At 35.2% G+C, this 21,571-nt stretch overlaps 2 protein-coding genes across 4 annotated transcripts in view; one reads left to right on the top strand and one right to left on the bottom strand.

The window, feature by feature from the left end:
• The window catches only part of Ack (activated Cdc42 kinase), a 64,167-nt gene that overhangs the window by 1,223 nt on the left and 41,373 nt on the right, over window positions 1-21,571 (bottom strand). For both annotated transcript variants that reach the window (XM_075313675.1, XM_075313676.1), the window contains 4 exons: window positions 11,067-11,575; window positions 10,342-11,012; window positions 9,284-10,285; window positions 943-2,259 (listed from right to left, as the gene is read on the bottom strand). In XM_075313675.1, the coding sequence (XP_075169790.1) occupies window positions 943-2,259; window positions 9,284-10,285; window positions 10,342-11,012; window positions 11,067-11,522 (3,446 nt within the window). In that variant the 5' untranslated portion in view covers window positions 11,523-11,575. The remainder of the gene's footprint in view (window positions 1-942; window positions 2,260-9,283; window positions 10,286-10,341; window positions 11,013-11,066; window positions 11,576-21,571) is intronic.
• Window positions 4,453-6,548, top strand: LOC142241847 (uncharacterized). 2 transcript variants are annotated; one of them, XM_075313678.1, is made up of 5 exons: window positions 4,454-4,737; window positions 4,899-5,062; window positions 5,125-5,481; window positions 5,545-5,678; window positions 6,148-6,548. In XM_075313678.1, exons 2-5 carry the CDS (start codon window positions 4,958-4,960, stop codon window positions 6,419-6,421), a joined length of 870 nt encoding a protein of 289 aa, XP_075169793.1. In that variant the 5' UTR covers window positions 4,454-4,737; window positions 4,899-4,957; the 3' UTR covers window positions 6,422-6,548. The 2 variants fall into 2 exon arrangements, with proteins under 2 accessions (XP_075169792.1, XP_075169793.1); XM_075313677.1 differs by having other exon boundaries at window positions 4,453-5,062.

The raw sequence follows: 21,571 nt of genomic DNA, 5'->3' as shown, positions 1-21,571 counted from the left end.
AGTCTCTATACTGCATGCGGCTTAGTTCTTGCATAATAATCAAATAGAAAGAAGCAAAATTCAAATTTGAAATCCCATATTCCAAATAGAAAAACTAAATTCATATTTAAGGTGATGGTTCGTGACTCGGCTAAATTTTCGAAATTCGAATTTATTTTCACACACATTTTCACTGAGAGGTGTGCGGCATTTTATAGCTATTTGGCATAATAAGCCATTTAGTAAAAATCCAAAAACGTAATTCGTAATTAACCATGGACAGTCATCCTTATTACGGCCAATATCAAGGCGCTTTAAATTGCATCATGAGCAAAAATGAGAAAATTTAGATTAGTTTTTTATTCAGTTCATTTTTAATTAGTATTAAACAAAAATTTATAAAATCTTTGAATAAAAATACCTTAAATTTGCCATTTACAAATCGACCAAAATACAGTTTAAATCGAAAATAAAATTTAGCGTCGTCATTTGGACGAATGAGGACTGTCCAGGGTTAAGCACTGGTTCGTGGTTGGACTAAATTTTCTGCTGCAAATTTCGATTTTATCTTCACACAAAGTTTCCCTGAGAGGTATACGGCTATCTATAGCCATTTTCTAGAGACACTGTGTTCACAGTTGGGTATCCGAGTTTATGTCAAAAAAGCGGTATAAAATCTGTTGTAGGCGTTTCTATTATCATTATCTTGAGAACCGTTGTCACACCGCAGTGTTGCTGCAGTTGACTTTTATGGTAATATCATATGTCTGCTGACTATAGAAGCAACATGAGAACATGTGCCTTTCGTACAAAATGACCCTGAGGTTGCAATTCGCTGAACTTTGTCAGCAATAAATGTCCACGCTTCTTCTCCGTTGCCTAATACCACAATTCGGTTTGTCCGTATTAAAAGAAAATGTAACCCTATATAAACTTTTGGTAATTAGATTTATTTCTTCTTACCTTGACAATTGATCGATTTTATAATGTCTGATGGCTTGTGTTGTATCACCACTTGCTGCTCGCAGAGCATTGCGTACATCAAGTTCTTGTGCATTTGGTCCTAAATCTTGCATCATCTGATGCAACTTTTGTTGTTCTCTTTCAAATTCAGAGGGGACAGGAGCATACAAATTACTGCTGCCCTCCATTTGTGTTTCTTGTTGTCTTTTCAGTTTCTCCAAACGTCTTTGTATTTGTTGTGCTGACAGCTGAGGCGGCGCAAGTGGTGCCGGGCGATGAGGCCGTAGATAATCGTCCATTGCTACTTCATCATAAATAGCCGGCTGTGAAATAACACCACCACCACCGATAATAGAACCATTTGAATATATTTGTCCATTTGACATATGGTTCAATGGTACTTGACCATAGTACGTGGAGGGAGTTGGTGCCACAGTGTCGTATATACCTGGACCCGTTACACTACCATAGATAGATGCCGCTGAGGCATACACTTGATTAGCAGTTTTAGGAGGTACAACACGATTTGAAATAGCGACGAAACTATGATTCGCCTCACTGGCAGTAGCTGTATTGGCAGGAGTGGCTTGGTATATTCCCTGATTGGAATAAAGATTTTCACCTGTAGGTTGAGCATAATACTCTGATTGATTTGCGACACGTTCATACCAAATTCGATTCACTACACTCTGGGTACTTGATGTAGCGACATTACTGGCAGCTGCATTTTCTAAATTGTTTGGTTTTTGAGCTTCTTGTGCGGTCGCATAGTTACTGTTGCCATATTGCCCTTGCCGCTCAACATTATGCATTTTTGGTGATGCACCATTATTGGATGAGGGACTTGATTGGTTTGAGTGGGGGCCAGAATTTTTGAGTGGCGTTAAATTTTGTTTATTTGCGTACACAGCCTCTTTGTTTGCATACATTTGTGTCGAATTCCGCTCAAAATCATTTTGACCCTTATTCGAGTACATATCCTTTTCCAATTCCGCTATGAAATTTTTATCTAATACTACTTGGGGATCATTTACAGAAGTTGGTGTGGGGGTTTGCTTCTCGAGTGATAGGGTGCTTAGGTTTTTCTGTAGCGCAGAGTCTTCAGCTGCAGAAATGGCCGTCGTCTGTGTGGACGTGGCCTCATATAGCCTATGATGACATTGAAGAGTTTTATTTGCTTCGGATGTCATTTGCGGTATATTTTCCTTGTTACCCGTTAAGGAAATATTCGAAGCAGTTGAGGTAGGTCCGGGGGCACCGAATAGGCTTTTTCTCGCAGATGGACTATTGTAATTGGAATTTTGTAGGGAAGTGTTTCTGAAAAAGATAAAAGATGAAAATCAGCAAAAAAATAGCAAAAGATCTTGAGTGAATCAACGGTGATATTAAATACAGTAATAGCCCATTCACATTAGACTCAAAATCTACTAAAAGTAGATCTGAAATCTCTTTTTTATAAGGCAAGTGACAGTTGAAATCTACTTAAAGTGGATCTTGGATGTGTAATGTGTATGAGGTATAAGATTCACATCATCTGGATATAAGGGCATATGTGCAGCATAATATGTTAGGTTTACGATATGGGTTTACATGAAATTCTTTTTGTCCACATTTTTACACAAGGACTTGAAGAAGTACATTTGGACTAGAAATGGACACGAGCGCTAATTTACATTTTACTCTGCTTGGCAAAGACATTTTACCACTATTGTCAAATCATTTCGTGAGGACTCATGTCGAACTGTTTCCCATAGGCTAGAAATATAGGTATGATAAATAACAGGTTGGCTGATAAGTCCCCGGTCTGACACATAGATGGCGTCTCTAGTATTAAATGCATATTATTTTTATATAGTACCAACCTTCAAATGATTCGTGTCAAAATTTGACGCCTGTAAGTCAATTAGTTTGTGAGATAGAGCGTCTTTTGAGAAGCAACTTTTGTTATTGTGAAAAAAATGAAAAAAAAGGAATTTCGTGTTTTGAAAAATACTGTTTTCTGAAGGGAAAAAATACGGTGGAAGCAAAAACATGGCTTGATAATGAGTTTCCGGACTCTGCCCCAGGGAAATCAACAATAATGAGAACGGAGGACGGTGAACGCAGTGGACGCCCGAAAGAGGTGGTTACCGACGAAAACATCAAAAAAATCCACAAAATGATTTTGAATGACCTAAAATGAAGTTGATCGATATAGCAGAGGCCTTAAAGATATCAAAGGAACGTGTTGGTCATATCATTCATCAATATTTGAATATGCGGAAGGTCTGTGCACACATTTGACCAAAAACAACAACGTGTTGATGATTCTGAGCGGTGTTTGCAGCTGTTAACTCGTAATACACCCGAGTTTTTCCGTCGATATGTGACAATGGATGAAACATGGCTCCATCACTACACTCCTGAGTCCAATCGACAGTCGGCTGAGTGGACAGCGACCGGTGAACCGTCTCCGAAGCGTGGAAAGACTCAAAAGTCCGCTGGCAAAGTAATGGCATCTGTTTTTTTGGGATGCGCATGGAATATTTTTTATCGATTATCTTGAGAAGGGAAAATCATCAACAGTGACTATTATATGGCGTTATTGGAGCGTTTGAAGATCGAAATCGCAGCAACACGGCCCCATATGAAGAAGAAAAAAGTGTTGTTCCACCAAGACAACACACCGTGTCACAAGTCATTGAGAACGATGGCAAAAATTCATGAATTGGCTTCGAATTGCTTCCCCACCCACCGTATTCTCCAGATCTGGCCCCCAGCGACTTTTTCTTGTTCTCAGGCCTCAAAAGGATGCTCGCAGGGAAAAAATTTGGCTGCAATGGAGAGGTGATCGCCGAAACTGAGGCCTATTTTGAGGCAAAACCGAAGGAGTACTACCAAAATGGTATCAAAAAATTGGAAGGTCGTTATAACCGTTGTATCGCTTTTGAAGGGAACTATGTTGAATAATAAAAACGAATTTTGACAAAAAAATGTGTTTTTCTTTGTTAGACCGGGGACTTATCAGCCAACCTGTTATGTTTCATATCGGCTCATTTTGAAATCAGAAAAATTGCTTATATTGGACGTACAAACAGTATAACACTATACAAAAATTCCAAAGCAAAAATCACATCCCAGCCGAAAGTACTCGATGAGATGAGAAATGTAATTTGTAGATTTTGCTAGATTGGTAGCCTTTCGTCTTTTATGAGCATCTATAGTTTTTTTTTTGCCAAATTCGACTTTGAGCACTTTTTTGCAATTTTCTTTCTGCAGTTTTCAGCAAAGTTGTAGTTCTTGACTCGGCCAAAAATGATGAATAATTAAGTTGGAATGCTCAAAACCACAAAAATGTAGAAAAAACTTCCGCAAAAATTTCGCTATAAAAACAACATTTTTGTTTTCTAAATGTCAACAGTATTTTGTGCAAATTTCAACAATGAAATAACTTAGTTCGGTGTTGTCGTACAAGTGACACTATTGACACTTGTCCTACTTGTGTATCAATATAGAAATTGTCAAACTACATATACAACTTTTATTATTTTTCTTTATAAATTGTTTTTCTTCGTTTTATGTCACGTGTATTTCACAACATTTATTGAAAAATCCTAGACTCTCGAAGAGCCTCTTTTGAAAATGCTGGATAAAAATTAAAAAGTGCAATTTGTAGATAGCTACAGTTCAAGAGAAATACAACCAAATCAAATATTTCTAAACCGATATTTACGGCACCTTCAAGTTTTCAAAGAAGCTTTTGCTCCATTCAAACAAACTCCGCAATCAATACAGGAAAATCTTACGGTCAAACAGGTAAAAGTTCGCCCTCCCGAAAAAATCTATATCACAGATGGATATGAAGCCATTTCATCATCATGGGCCCTATATACAAAACAAAGGATATCCACAAACATCAGATCATGACAAATCGCTAATGATTAACCCTAACATTCCTAACAAACAAACTTCTTTAGTTCATAAACTGTTTGATTATGATAGCCTGGAATATGACCAGGCACAATATAAATCTCATATGGCCAATATAAGATTTTTTGTCGCAGTTCTATTGATAATGTGGCGTAGACGACGTAATGATGTAAAACGCTTAGTGCAAGAGGTGGAGGATCTTAAAAAAGGAGTAAGTGATGGTATAAGACAAAATTGTATAAAGCAAATATTTGTAATATTTTTTCTCCATAGGCAATTAAAGCTCGAAATAAATTACATATTTTCAATACTCTCCTTAGTGTGGAACAAAAACGTAATGATGAACTTAATTTGAAACTGAAACAATCTGACCAGGATAGCAATAGAGTGAAATCGACATATGAAGGCATATCCAATTCTATTAGAAATATGAAAATTGAAATTTCACTACTCGAACATGAAAACCAAACCAAAAATAAAGAAATTGAAATCCTTAATCAACTTCTATCACAATCAAAAGATGACCTTTTAAAGATGTCTATTATACAAAGACAACTGCAAGATAACCTATCAATGGAGCAGAGTAAAATTGAAAAACTTATTAATGAAAGAGGTCAACTCATTAAGGAAGTAAGTCGTCATAAGATAGAAGAAGCCTGTATCAACGAAATTTTAACAGAAAAGTTGTTTCAGACAAATGAAGTGAAATTGATGTCAGAGCAAATTGAACAGAAACTGCGTATTGAAATAGCAAAATATCCATTAGAGATTGAAGTTTATGAAGGCCAGATCGAGGATTTACAAAAACAAATTACAATGCTAGAAAGGTAATGTCCAAATTTTGCTTCCCATTACGATCCCTCTTCTCCTACCAGAAATTCCAGTGACATTCCAGATATTAGGTTGCCACCAACTTAAAAAATTGTTGCTAGATTAATGGCATAAATTATCTTAATCAATATCCTTGTAATCCAACACAAAGTAACAAGAATAAACAAATGTAAAATTTTTGGATCGAATTATGTCAACGGATTTCTCTAAGGATTACAGAGGCTCAATGTTTATTAGATGGTTTAGTTTTATACAAATGTTGTCGCTTAACAAATTGGAAATTAGTTGGAAGCTGTAACGTAAATTTATTTAAAGCTCTAACAGGCAGTTATAAAATAAATTTTTCTCAAATCAATTTAGGATGAACATTTTTAGTAATCTTGTGTGAAGTAGTTGAGAAACTTGATTCTACTCATTTAATAATAGTTAATTAAATCTTATACAAGTTTATTTCTCTTCAACCAGTGTCCAACAGCAACAAATATCAGAAGCCAGAGCACGAGCAGAAGATTTGAACATAGAAATTGAAAGGCTTGAAACAGAAGTCAAGATATTAACCGAATGTTTGCAAAGAACTTTCAGCAAACGTTTGAAGAAATGTGGATACATTATATGCAACTATTCCCAGCAGAGTTTACATGTTTTTCATTGGATGATCCATTTCTTATTGCCTGCAACACCACCACCGAAATCAAGTATATTTCCAAAAACATTGGAAAAAAATGTTAAAATTTCTTAAGTTTAGATATCAAAGGTATCAGGCTTTATGCAGCCATATCATTGGATTGAACTTCTATTTATGAATATTTCGTATTTTAGATGTATTTTTAATCTTGTATTGGAATAAAAACGTATTGAAATACATACTTGGCAATTTTTTAAAGCCTCGAAGAGAAAATTGGCTGATGAATGAATAAATATAGGGGCTGCATCTTGAAAAGCATGTGTCATTGGTATATTTTAATATGCAAAGGTAGATTTCTATCTAGGACATTTTATTTATTTATTTCCGTTTATTTAATCAATTCAAAGCCTTTAAAAGACGAATTGTGCGAATTATGTACACATTTGCACATAAGTTCCTAGGGATAGAATTTCATTTATTTTAGACTTGTAGTACGTACAAAACCCTTCGCGCCCAATTAATATATTACCCAGAATTCTTAAACCTAGCTATACATATGTGGTAAATAAAAGAATTTAATATACAATGGAATGACAACTTATTTTAATATTAACAACAATAGCAGCACTTCAGACATAACAAACGATAAGAATCTACAAAATAGCAGGAAGTATTAGAGATAAAAGTTGTTCTGAATGCATTAAAAAATAAATAAAATATGACAAAGCGCCTGGTTCAACGCCAGTAACAGGTTGGCTGATAAGTCCCCGGTCTGACACATAGATGGCGTCGCTAGTATTAAATGCATATTATTTTTATATAGTACCAACCTTCAAATGATTCGTGTCAAAATTTGACGTCTGTAAGTCAATTAGTTTGTGAGATAGAACGTCTTTTGTGAAGCAACTTTTGTTATTGTGAAAAAAGGAATTTCTGAGGGGAAAAAATACGGAGGAAGCAAAAACTTGGCTTGATAATGAGTTTCCGTACTCTGCCCCAGGGAAATCAACAATAATTGATCGGTATGGAAAATTTAAGCGTGGTGAAATGAGCACGGAGGACGGTGAACGCAGTGGACGCCCGAAAGAGGTGGTTACCGACGAAACCATCAAAAAAATACACAAAATGATTTTGAATGACCTAAAATGAAGTTGATCGAGATAGCAGAGGCCTTAAAGATATCAAAGGAACGTGTTGGTCATATCATTCATCAATATTTGGATATGCGGAAGCTCTGTGCAAAATGGGTGCCCCGCGAGCTCACATTTCACCAAAAACAACAACGTGTTGATGATTCTGAGCGGTTTTTGCAGCTGTTAACTCGTAATACACCCGAGTTTTTCCGTCGATATGTGACAATGGATTGAACATGGCTCCATCACTACACTCCCGAGTCCAACCAACAGTCGGCTGAGTGGACAGCGACCGGTGAATCGTCTCCAAAGCGTGGAAAGACTAAAAGTCCGCTGGTTTTTGAGATGTCCATGGAATAATTTTTATCGATTATCTTGAGAAGGGAAAAACCATCAACAGTGACTATTATATGGCGTTATTGGAGCGTTTGAAGGTCGAAATCGCGACAAAACGGCCCCATATGAAGAAAAAGAAGGTGTTGTTCCACCAAGACAACGCACCGTGCCACAAGTCATTGAGAAGATGGCAAAAATTCATGAATTGAGCTTCGAATTGCTTCCCCACCCACCGTATTCTCCAGATCTGGCCCCAGCGACTTTTTCTTATTCTCAGACCTCAAAAGGATGCTCGCAGGCAAAAAATTTGGCTGCAATGAAGAGATAAAAACGAATTTTGACAAAAAAAATGTGTTTTTCTTTGTTAGACTGGGGACTTGTTATTAGGCTAATTGTACACTGCTACTCGTTCTTTCCGTGGCACCCTTACGTTGTTCTAAGAATTCTTTAACGAATGCCTTAATTTATTTCCAGTCTCTGTTTCGTAGATAGTCCCTGTCTCGTGAAAACAAGGCAGGACTCCAAGATCTATAAATCCTCGTAACACGTACGAAAGTTTACTCACGATCATACACATACACGAGGGAAAATGACTACTCACGCACGCACACGGACGATATATGTAGTAGAATATCTTTTAAAGACTCACGCATGATTCACGACAAATGGACTTTTAATATACAACCAGAAAAAAATTCCTACGTCTTAAAATTTTGACCGAATTCTACGAAATCAAGTTTGTTGCACTTAAAAGATCACAGAGCAGATTAAAAGAATAATTGTTTTCCGCAAAATCTATTATACTTTTTTGTGATCTGAAACCAAAATTGAAAATCAAAATTTTGCCTGAAAATTCAAAAACCTACAAATTGGAAGATATATAATATTTACCAGAGATAAAAAAATGTTGGTAAAAAACTTTGTAATGTCAGCTTTCATACCCACAAAACTCTTCATTAGAAAAGTATTTGTGAAAAGCGCAATTTGGAAAATACTTTTTCAACATATTTTTACTATGGGGCTCACTGTACCAAAACTAAGCCGCGTGCGATATAGATACTAGGTTCATTGGAGCGTGAATTTGCAAAAATTTTATTCACGTACATGAACGAACTGATTTTATTTTTCACTTATGTACGACTCGGTCCGCGAAGCCGCTGTCGCTTTTGCATCCTTTAAGTTCAATCCATTTTGTGTTCTAAATATTATCGGCAGTTTAATTGCTGGATACAGTGGCATATCAGGGAACTGCAACGAATACTACTAAGGAGAAGGAAGCAATCATACGAACATATTAGATCGTCAACATCAAAACGAGAATCTACCCATATTATTAAGTCCTGAGCCAATAAAATGTAATATCCCCATCCTATGAACGAGGATATTGAAAGAGTGTTACCATGTCATTAAAACAAAAAAACTTAAGTAATTCTGTCAAATGCCACTACTTAATTGTAGTGGTTTACGCTGTACTTTAGGATGCTGCATTTCATTATTCAAAACATACCTCAAGGGAGTATCCTGTTGTTGCTGTGATTGTTGCATTTTCATCACATTCGAGTATAAAGCATTAATATCATCGCTGGTAGTAGCATCATTCACATTTATTTTACTTGTATCGAAGGGATCACGTTGTTGCTGCTGTTGATTCTGGGAAATTTCCATTGTATTAGAATATGTGGGTGGCATTTGATAAGGTGGTGGTTGTAGTCGTGAGGGGGAAGCACCGTATTCAAACTGTGTCTGAGATTGCATATGTGTCGTTAATGTTGGCGTATGAGGCATAACTGCCGAGTTGTCATTTTCCAGAAATTCCTCACCCTCTGTAGGGACATCTATGGGAGCATCTAGTATACAGAAAGAACTATCGACATGCATCGAAGAGCTTTCTCCCAAGTGCAATAGAGGCTGTGGATTTTGAGGAGGCGGCCCAACACCTCCAAATTCTGGTGAAATATCGATGAGTAAACCTTCTTGCTGTTTTTGTTGGGGTGGTGGTGGCCTTTGGGGTCCTGATTTTTTCTTATTTCCGCCCTGTTGTTGGCGTTGTTGCATTTCCACAGCCCTCTCATTGACCAATTTATTATATGAAAATTGTTTACTAACCACCGACTTTCTTTCTTTTGCATGATGGAAATTCTGCATTGATTGTGGTTGTAGTGAGGCTGTTTTGCGTGCTCTCTCTGCATGCATTTCACTAGCACTTGTGGCCATGGTGCCAGCACCACCCCAACAGAAACCGAAGGGTGAGCCCGAGTGACCTGTGGCTCTGAGGTTTTCGTGTGTATGTCGTATGAGATCACTATTCGTTGGTTTACTTTTCTCAAGAATTTGACGAGGAAAGATGCCAATTTCGAAAGTTCTTTGGTTTTGTCCCTTAATAAGCTTCAGTTCAGGCCGGCCATCGATAATGGCAATACTGTCACCAGCCTCAATACCCAAGCGATTTGATTCGTTGAATGTCTTAGCAGCCTTGACTATTTGAGGTGAGGCTCCAACCAAAAATTCTCTATAATAAAAACAAAAATGGTTAACATGGTCCACACAATTTAAGCAAGTACTTACTTAATAGCAGCAAATGTTGGTCTTTCAGCTGGTGTTTTATCCCAACACTGAAGCATCAGCTCGTACACATCTGGGGGACAAGCTTCGGGATGATGTAGACGTTCTCCTTCTCTATCAATTTTCCGTAATATCTGTGACCCATTCAACCCCACCCAAGGATCTTCACCGAATGTAAACATTTCCCATAGAGTAACACCAAACATCCATGTGTCAGATGCATGAGAAAATTGGCGAAAACGCAATGATTCAGGAGCACACCAGGGAAAGGGAACCTTTTTATGTTCTGACATAACATAACAATCGTCCTCTTGAGGTAAAGCCCTCATTAAACCGAAATCTCCTATTTTAATTTTATTTCCTGAAGCTAGCAAAACATTTCGGCAGGCCAGATCACGATGAAGGAAGCGTTTATGTTCCAAATAAGCCATACCCGTAGATATTTGTACAGACCAATTCCAAATTGTGGTCAAAGGTGTTTGTTTTAGCTGTTTTCGCAATGTATCAAGCAAGGAGCCTCTTTCGGCCAATTCGGTTATCATCATCATAGGTTGGGATAGCACCACTCCATATAAACGCACCAGATTTGAGTGATCCAAGGCATGCATAGCTTGCACTTCACGAAAGAAATCTTCAATAATACCAGGCTGTGTAAGATTGTCTGCTTTTAAGACCTACAAAAGAAAGCTATTGATCATTCTATACGGTCGGGGGATACAAACACATACCTTTACTGCGACAGGAAGCACCTTTCCATTGGGAGCTGTTAACCATTCTCCACGACGCACCACTCCAAAAGAACCATCACCTAGTTTGTTTCCCAATGTTATATCCTTTTCGTGTATCAGACAGGTAAGTTGTGTGTTTTGTTGGTCTTTATTGGCGTTATTTGAAGACTTCTTCGAGGAAGGTTGCTTGCCACCCCCAATTAGTTTGGAAAGAATATTCTTACGCCATTGATGGGCTTTTTTCTTTCGTACCGCTTCCATAAGACGTCTAATGGCTGGTTTACCCAAACCACAACGTTCCAAATCCTCCGGCTGTACATAATCGAAATGTGCTAGGCGTGTTACTTGCAACTCATCCCGTATACGTTCTAGGAACTGTTCTAATTGGACCTCTTTGAGGAGATCTTCTAACCATTCGGTATCTGTGACACTATCTAAATGACTAGAAGATGACATGGTGGCAGATTGTGGCGGGCGGAGCTTGGAATACAGGCAATTAATTTAGGAATCTGGAAAGGAATACCACAGCAAAAAAAATTAAATTATTAATAAAAGCTTTGGATGCGATTATTTTTAATCAAGATGGACAAGTGTGTTACAATGTTGCAAACGGGAAGGCTTTAGATAAACCAAATACAACAAAAGAACTCATTAATTTACTTAGTACGTCTTAGATTTAGGCTTTGTCATAAGAGATAAATAAGAGATTTAATTTGGAACTCACAATAAGAGAGTTGTTATAGCATTTGATTGCTCTTCAAATCCATTGCCAGTCTCTCTTATTCTCTATTGACACATAATTTTTCTCTACCGATTTGCTATGGGAAACCCCTCCGATTCGTAAATCGCTTTGTTTTTGTCCACTCTATTGACCCAAAAATAAAACAAATTCCAAGCCTTCAAAAAAGAGTAAACAAAAACTAGAATTCAACAAAACAAAAATGAACATAAAAAGAAAATAAACAAAAACCAATAAATAGCAGGGCACGACATACTATAAAAATGGTATTGGATACCAAATTCAATTTGTTTATCACGTATTGACAACCTCTGAATAAATAAATAATGACGGCAGCAATCAATGAGATATAATGACGATACGATATTGTTCATTAGAACTGGAGCGAGTGACAAATTTCTTATCGTTACAAAAGGCGCAAAGTAATAGTTACTATATTAAACCATTGGAGGCATTGAAATTCTTTTTGGTGAGTGCGCAAAATATCTCGGAGTTATATTGGATAGGAAATTTGACTTTAAGCTCAAAGGGCGAGAAAAGTTAAGAAACACAAAAAAGAATTTCTCATTCAATCACGAAATGTATTGTTCCTATTAATTATAACCTAAACCATAGGATAGGGGGTATATTAACTTTGTCATTCCGTTTCGAAATATTGCTCTAAGACCCCCCAGGGTCGTGGTGAAATTCTGAGTCGATCTAAGAATGTCCGTCCGTCTGTTGAAATCACGCTAACTTCCGAACGAAACAAGCTATCGTCTTGAAACTTGGCACAAGTAGTTATTATTGATGTAGGTCGGAGGTATTGCAAATGGGTCATATCGGACCACTTTTACGTATAGCCCACATATAAACGGACCCAAAGATTTGGCTTGCGGAGCCTCTAAGGGAAGCGTATTTCATCCGATCTGGCTGAAATTTGGTACGTGGTGTTAGTATATGGTTTGTAACAATCATGCAAAAACTGGTCGATATCGGTCCATAATTATATAGCCCCCATATAAACCGATCCCCAGATTTGATCTCCGGAGCCTCTTGGAGGAGAAAAATTCATCCGATCCGGTTGAAATTTGGTACGTGGTGTTATTATATGGTCTCTAACAACCATGCGAAAATTGGTCCATATCGGTTCATAATTATATATAGCCCCCATATAAACCGATTCCCAGATTTGGCCTCCGGAGCATCCAAGAAGAGCAAAATTTATACGATCCGGTTGAAATTTGATACGTGGTGTTAGAATATGGTCTCTAACAACCATGCAAAAATTGGTCCATATCGGTCCATAATTATATATAGCCCCCATATAAACCGATCCCCAGATTTGACCTCCGGAGCCTCTTGGAGGAGCAAAATTCATCCGATCCGGTTGAAATTTGGTCTAACAACCATGCAAAAATTGGTCCATATCGGTCCATAATTATCATATAAATCAATCCCCAGATTTGACCTCCGGAGCCTCTTGGAGGAACAAAATTCATCCCACTCGGTTGAAATTTGGTACATAGCACTAGTATATGGCCGCTAACAGCCTTGCAACAATTGGTCCATATCGGTCTATAATTATATATAGCCGATCGCCTATCACACAAAAATTGGTCCATATCGCCAAAAATAATCTACCAAAATTTTATTTCTATAGAAAAATTTGTCAAAATTTTATTTCTATAGAAAATTTTGTCAAACTGAATTATATACGTATTTAATCAGCTTTTTTGTTTAATATATAGGTCCCGTATGAACTAACTTACAATTTAGAAGACGGTGTTAAGAAGTTTTAAGATACCTTGTCTTCGGCAAGTGTTACCGCAACCCAAGTAGTTCGATTGTGGATGACAGTCTTTAGTAGAAGTTTCTACACAATCCATGGTGGAGGGTACATAAGATTCGGCCTGGCCGAACTTACGGCCGTATATATTTGTTTTTTAATTGAAATGTCTTCAATCACGAAAATGATAGTATCAATCACAGTTTTAATTGGACATTATTTGCACTAAACTTTTATTAAAATCACAAATAAAAATAAAAAATCGAACTTATTAATCATATTAAAAAATACCGTCAATCAAGAAAATGAATAAAAATTTGTATATTTTTAATTAAAATATTAATTATCCTAACTATCATTTAAACATACAAATATTTCCAATTAAAACAAAACAATCATACATTTCTTTCATAAATAGTAGTGTAAACTATTGTAAAATTACAGGAAAATTATTTCATCTAAAGGAAAAATAAAACAAACAATAATACAATAAATAATTGATCGCCTTAATGAGTGTTTCGACACAAATAAATTAAATATTTAATTGAACCAATAAAACAATAATTTAAAATTGCCGGAAGGAATTAATTAATTTTTTAATGAGTATATTTTTTATTTCTAATTAATTCCGTGATTGAAGAAATTTCAATTCGATCAATATTCCAACAAAAGCTTATGCCCGTGAAAATAAAGTTAACTTTAAAATTTATGTTAACATTACCTACTGAACATAGCTCTGTTAACATTAACAGAGCATTAATAGACCTCAGTAAGTACTTAACAGAGGAAAAAATAAATTTAACTTTAACAAAAATAAAAGTTAAATTGGAAAATCCAGAATACGAGATATTTTGACACAAAATTCCGATTAAGCTAATGCCAAATGTGACTATTATGCAAAAACTTCTGGCAAAAAACCTGCTGAAACCATTTCAGAATTAGATTCATCGATGTATAGTTTTGCACGCTTTCCTTATTTAACTTTCACTTTTTATCTCACTCACGAACATCATGGCGCCTTAGAATCGCAAATATTTTTTGATTGCAATTTTTATTGAATATAAAAACATATTCATTTGAAGAATTTTAATTGGCTTCGGTTTTTGTTGTCATTTCCGTGATTGAAGAAATTTCAATTAAAAATTAATTGGATCAATTAATTTCGTGATTAAAAATAGTTTTTTTCTATGTAGAATATAAAAATAAAAGCGAAGAAATAAGTTACAAAACTGCATACTACCCGATTTTTCATAAAAAATATAAATATTAGTTGTTTCACACAGGTTTAAAATAATATGTTGCACTATGTAATCAGCGTAGAATATTTGCTACTGAGTTTTAAAAATATAATTAAAAAATATAATTTAAATAAAATATCTTGGAAGAATTTATAGTGCATCGTCGCAACTAGTAACTTTCATCGACTATATAAGCGACACAAATGTTTACTGACTTTTCAAAACCTCTTCAACTCACGTATTCATCAAAATATTTACTGAATTCACAATTATCCCTCGTATATTAATATAAAATCGGACTTTTATCTACAAACAAACAACCAAGTACTTATGGAGTGACCATTACGTCAATTTGTTTTCGACCGCAATCAAGATATTGACGTAAGACTTTATGTTTCTGCAAATGGAATACAAACAATTGCATTCTACTTATAATCGGTCGCACAGTTCTGTATTTGGGAAACATAGTCTACGATTCACGGTCTCACAGTGTCTTCATAAAGATAAAACATTTTAGTATAAACTATACTACAAAGGTCTAACGTTGGACGAGTACTACACTGCATATGATAAGAAATGGTAGAAAAAAATATTTACAATATTTTTCGAAATTGTAATTAAAACAAAATTCATTCAAAAAAAAAAATACTAGAAACAATTAAATTTTTTATTGGATCAATTAATTGGCGTCGGTGATTGATATTATTAATTAACAATTAAACATGAAATGGATCATTTAACCCTTCGTTACATGATTTAATTTGAGCAAGGATACAAATTTTTTGGTATATTAGAATTGTTCTATATGGAGTTATGGTACCGTAAATTGTTTTCTCGCCAAACATAAAATGTTTGCCAAAATCAGATAGTATGGTTGCGTCAAACATGTTACATACACTGTTAGAAAAATATGTTTTTCAAATGTTCCGATATGAACAAAATGTGTTTCGGGCATAATTTTTAAACACAATATATTTAAGTGCAAACATTTAATGTTCCTAAACTAACACTAAATGTTTGAGACACATATGTTAATATGTTAGAATATATTATGTTTGGGGCATGAATGTTTCATAAAAATAATATGTGTGAATGTAAACATATATAAAATTACAAATTTCGAGTAGACATATATATGTTGTGATATTTTATTCAGAGAGTGACAGAGAGAGGGAGAGTATAGAGAAAGAAATAGAGATGAAACCGGGAGGGTTGACGAAAGATATCAACATAACACAGGGAGAAAATCAAAAGGGAGCCATTTCTGTGAAACCGCTTGTATGTTGTTTCGGAAAACTGTTTTATGATAAGGCCAAAAATTTAATATGCTAAGTCTAAATATTATTTAATTTGAATATTAGAATGAGTATTCGGAGTAAAGAGAATATACATTCGGAACCAAGAGAATAGACCAAGAGGTGTTGACGGACACCTTCAAGTAGAAAAGCGGCCATTAAGCTTTAGGGAGCCATCGTGGTGCAATGGTTAGCATGCCCGCCTTGCATACACAAGGTCGTGGGTTCGATTCCTGTTTCGACCGAACACCAAAAAGTTTTTCAGCGGTGGATTATCCCACCTCAGTAATGCTGGTGACATTTCTGAGGGTTTCAAAGCTTCTCTAAATGGTTTCACTGCATTGTGGAACGCCGTTCGGACTCGGCTATAAAAAGGAGGTCCCTTGTAATTGAGCTTAACATGGAATCGGGCAGCACTCAGTGATAAGAGAGAAGTTCACCAACGTAGTATCACAATGGACTGAATAGTCTAAGTGAGCCTGATACATCGGGCTGCCACCTAACCTAAGTTCGAGTTTTGCAGCTAAAACAATTGAAAAAAGATTGTTTTCTTTAAAATGAATTATTAAAGAAAAGTAAAAGGCAAAACATTTCCATTTTACGGCCATTTTCATGTAGCTCCGTTAGGCTTTAACTGCCAGTTAACAGAAAGTAAATTGCAAATATCTTCTCTCCAGTTAACTTTAACTGAAAAATTTTCGTCAGTTAAGTTCCTAACTGGCATATGGAATATATATGCAAGATGGCAGCTTCGTCCATTATACGGTTCAAAAGTTGGTTAGTTAACGAAACACTAACGGAGCTTTATGAAAATGGGGGTTAGAGTGATAATGCCAATTTAATACCGGCCTTAAAGGTAAAAATGAAATTAAGTACACATGTGTAAATTAAAAAAAATGGTGTTCGGTCGGAGCAGGGATTGAACCCACGACCCTTTGCATGCAAGACAGACATGCTAACCACTGCTCCACGTGGCCAACAAATGTATGTTCCTGTTAAATAATGTTATGTTTGCATGGACTCGTGGGCGCTGCAAACTATGCTATATAAATGTAACTTATAACGATAATTGTCTACAGGTTACTATAACAGCTACGTAGCCCAGTGGATAGTGTGTCGGCTTACAAACTGTATGGTCCTCGGTTCGATTCTCCGTCCAGGTAAAATTTAAAAAATTTAAAAAATTGAATAATTTCTTCAACATTATTTGTATTACACAAAAAGGTGCCAAGAACTAAAAAATTTCGTGGAAGTGAAAATTATGTGAGGGAATGAGCACAATCTTCTTTGGGGAAAATTCTTCCAAGCATATAATATTTTTGGGCTCAAAATGCTTCCAAACATATTATATGTTCCCATAAAACAAACATATTAATGTTTCGGCAGTATCCAATAATATGTGTGATTCCTGCAAAATATGTTTGGAACATATGTTAGAGAAACGTTTTTTTTAGGGTGTAGAGTTGGAGGCATATCTGTGCCGAGTAAGAGCAGCGGATGATTGTGTATGCAGCCGTATTTTGACGAAAAGGATACTTTGGAACTCCGTTTATGGCCAATGCTACGCTTATATCGGTATTGTTCCATTATACCGAATCATATCTTCGGTGTGATGGAGCAAAGAAGTTGGAGCGTACCACAAGCTGAAAACTGGTTTTGGTATATGTCAGCTTATATGATACACGTAAACCTGGACCCTCGTTTTTACTTAGGTTAGGTATAATGGCGAACCAAAACTTAATTTTCGCTTAGACTTTTCAGTTAATTATGTACCACAATATTGACCTTCTGTTTATCACTGAGTGCAGTTCGATTCAATATTAAGCTCTATAACCGAGTTCGAACGGTCTTTCGCCATGAGGAAGCTTTTAAACACCTAAAATTGTCACCAACATATTGACAGGGGATAGACCACCGCAAAAAATTTTTGAACCCATTTAACCTATTTATCTCGACGATATACGTGTAACAATTACAACCCAGCAGCTTGTATGTTATACGATTCTCCAACAATGTAGGCCAACGATCAACTCGAATCTTCTCCTACATCTTGTGCTTCTTCTACGACTTCGATTAATATCAAACTCCGTGTTTAAATCTCCATCATCATCAAAATACTTGGTTTTATATTCATATTTGACACTAAGTGCCCTAGTAGTAACAAAAATTGATTGAATGCATGATATTGCACATATGCAATTATATGGCATATATGCAATGAGAATTCATATCAGCTAAAACGCATGAAATTGCAGATATGATATCATTCATCGTAGAGCACTTGTAAATGTAATTTGTATTATAAAACTATATACGTAGCGTTTAGAATAAACTTTTCATTTTATATTAACATTTAAAAAATTTTTAAGAAAGTTTATTAAAACAAATAAGTTAAACATCTCGAGGTACTCAAAATGCTTATTTTAATTTCGCTTTATTTAAATGAAATTGTTACGATACTGGACAAAATCCTTATCAAATATAATCTAAGGCTTCCAAAATGAGAATAACAAAAAAATTATTGTAAAATATGTAAAAGAATAGGAGCTAGATAGGCAAGAAACAAACATTGCATATATGCAATGTCATGCAACGAAGGGTTAATATCCTGATTGAAACCAAAAAGTATTTTTTCTGTGAACTAATAATTTTGACACAATTAATTAAAAAAAATTAAGACATTTAAGAAACTGATTGCAATTGTTTACGTTTTTGACAAAAATATCTCAATCAACACTTTGATGAAATAAACAAATATTTCCAATTAAAATTTTTATTGAATTGTTTGGGAAATAATTATTTCTATATACACACATAAAATACAACACCAAAATGATGGTTAATTAATGGAATAACTGATACAATATTTGTTATTTATTATATTATTTTTTAACAATCTCTTCGTATACCATATGTTAACAACGCAATTCCAACTAAAAAACAACCCACGCGCAAACATATCGATTACACCGATGACAGGTATCGATTACAGGTAGACAAAAGAGATATAGAAAAATTTTTTCGTATTTTCTAACAAGTATGTTTTCTTAAGTTTTGAAAGGATTGAATACTTCTTAGTACGAATGAACTAAAATATTTTTCTATGCCAAGTGTTATTCGTATGTATGATACGCTTTCTATAATAAAGGAAGTCAGAATTATCATTTTATAGAAATTTTACTAATTTTTACTAATTTGAGGAAACTTGGTTTTAGTACGGTTTTTGTGTATTTTTACGAATGCTTTGTTATCAGTGAATAAAATTTTCTTGTTCAGTAGTAAATTCTTATGCCCAGCAAAGAAAGCAGTATTAGTAAAATTCCATGCTTTATTCTATTTAATGAACTATTCCTAACTGCTTTCAGTTTAGGATTTTTTACTGAAACAAGTAAATTTTATTATTTCACACAAAAATTTAACTTAATGGAAATAAAATGTCTAAACTAAATTGATTAACATTTTTTCCTTTAGTTTCGAAGACACTTTTTTCTGGGTGTAGTATTGGCAAATCGGCGGTTGAAGTTGCCCGAGATGGCTGTGACATTATGCATCTCATAAGATCACAAGGTTCATATCCCCATAAAAAAATTTCCGTGAGTCATTTTGGCGTGATCGGTGACACGTTGATTTTTCCAAACATCTTGTATGTCGACTTAGTCCACTATGAAATTAGGGGAACAACATGTATGTATATCTATTGTAATTGATATTCATTGCATGTGATAAAAGGGGGAATTACTACACAGAAAAATAATAATAATAATAAATTATTATACACGTACGTACTATACTATTTTTCTTGATTTTCGTTTATATTATTATTTGTGCAATACAAAAACAATTACAAAAAAATAAAAAAAAATATACTATTCATCCCTATAAGTGATGGACATACAACTGTCATGGTTGTGGAAGTCCATACAAATGCAAACCGGTACAATGCATTTCAGTTGGAACAAAAAAAAGTGCGCCAACAACAGACAACCTTTGGATTACTTATTCGGTATGTCCGTGTCCGTATTTATAGTCGCACGAGTTATTGTTGCTGAATATTAGCATTTTGTAGAGATGTCTATGGAAAGTATAGTGGTGATTGCATTACAAAGAAAAGAGATTTTCAAGATCAAGTGCACGTTGTGTTGCCTTATATAAATCCTATTACCAGATATAAACTAGCGAAAGGGGGGCGACTCAAACTGATGCTTGCAATCAAAACTTTTCTTTACAAGCATTCATATGATATAATGTCAACATCTGGAGAATAACAAGCAAAGAGTTTTAAGAATTATAGACAAGTGATTTATGAAATTGTTAACGGGGATTGAGACTGTTTTGTTTTTCTAAACTTCACCAGATAATGGGATTCCAATTAAATGTGGTCGCAGAAACCATTTAATATTTGATAGACATTGCGTAAATGATTGAATTGGGAGGTTGGGAAAAAAAGAGTGGTGGAACAGTGCAGTTCTCAAAATAATGTTCGATCTTTCAATAATAGTGAACTATTGAAGTACTGTGAAACCCCCCGTCTTGAGAAAGTGGGGTAAACATAAACCTACGGGGAAAATTTTTTTGATTTTACTTAACCGTAGAAAATTTTCTTTAAAATTGGTAGACATTTTCTGTACTTTGTAAAACAATTTGAAATTATTGGAGGTAAAATTATCATAAGGGCCAACTCAATGCCATTTTAACTACCATTTAGGAAAAACCTCATTAAGATTATGCTTATCGATCGCAATAAGTGGATAGATCTTCCCATTGGAGTGTTTCCATATATTTTATTACGGATTTTGCAACATGTGATCCAACGATGCTCGGCTCAAACGCAGCTTTTCGCAAGTAAAGTATAGGCCGTTTACTTCTCTTGGCTTCAACTCTTATGGTGCCTAATTTCCTTGTTTTTGAATCATTGTCGTGTATGTTAACGATTTGGCAAGTTTTTCTTTTGTATGACAACCTCCAATTCAGCATCTTCAAACTTATTCGGTTGTCCTAGTCGTTCTTAGTTTTTCACATCAAATTCACCACTTTTCTCCTTTTATAATTTTCTCCAAATTATAGAAGTAAATTAAAACTGCCCGCAAATTTTTCACATCAAATTCACCACTTTTCTCCTTTTATACTTTTCTCCAAATTATAGAAGTAAATTAAAACTTCTTTGTGGGCACGAAACTTGGCATATTGAGGGTGAAAAACCATGTTCTTAGGTTAGGTTAGAGATACCACAGCGGTGAACATCTCTCTTGACATTGATTAGTGCCTGATTCCATGTTTAGCTCAATGACTAGGGACATTTCTATTCGAGTGCGAAGAGCCTTTCACATTATGGTGAAACCACTTAGAGAATCTTTGAAACACTTAGACATGTCACCAGCATTACTCAGAGGTGATAATCCACCGCTGAAAAGCTTTTTGGTATTCGGTCGAAACTGCGATTTCCGGTGGAAACTGGAAATGACATG

The sequence above is a fragment of the Haematobia irritans genome, chromosome 5, assembly GCF_050003625.1.
Source record: "Haematobia irritans isolate KBUSLIRL chromosome 5, ASM5000362v1, whole genome shotgun sequence".
In the NCBI taxonomy this organism is placed as follows: Eukaryota; Metazoa; Arthropoda; class Insecta; order Diptera; family Muscidae; genus Haematobia; species Haematobia irritans.
The sequence above is the reverse complement of the archived record's forward strand: the minus strand, read 5'-3'. Positions and strand labels throughout refer to the sequence as shown.

Bases quoted from the DNA above. Each gene is read 5' to 3' on its own strand.
- LOC142241847 (XM_075313677.1), top strand. From the start codon at position 4,775: ATGGATATGAAGCCATTTCATCATCATGGGCCCTATATACAAAACAAA. The intron at 5,063-5,124 runs GTAAGTGATGGT...TTTTCTCCATAG, and splicing joins TGGAGGATCTTAAAAAAGGA to GCAATTAAAGCTCGAAATAA. The intron at 5,482-5,544 runs GTAAGTCGTCAT...AAGTTGTTTCAG, and splicing joins GAGGTCAACTCATTAAGGAA to ACAAATGAAGTGAAATTGAT.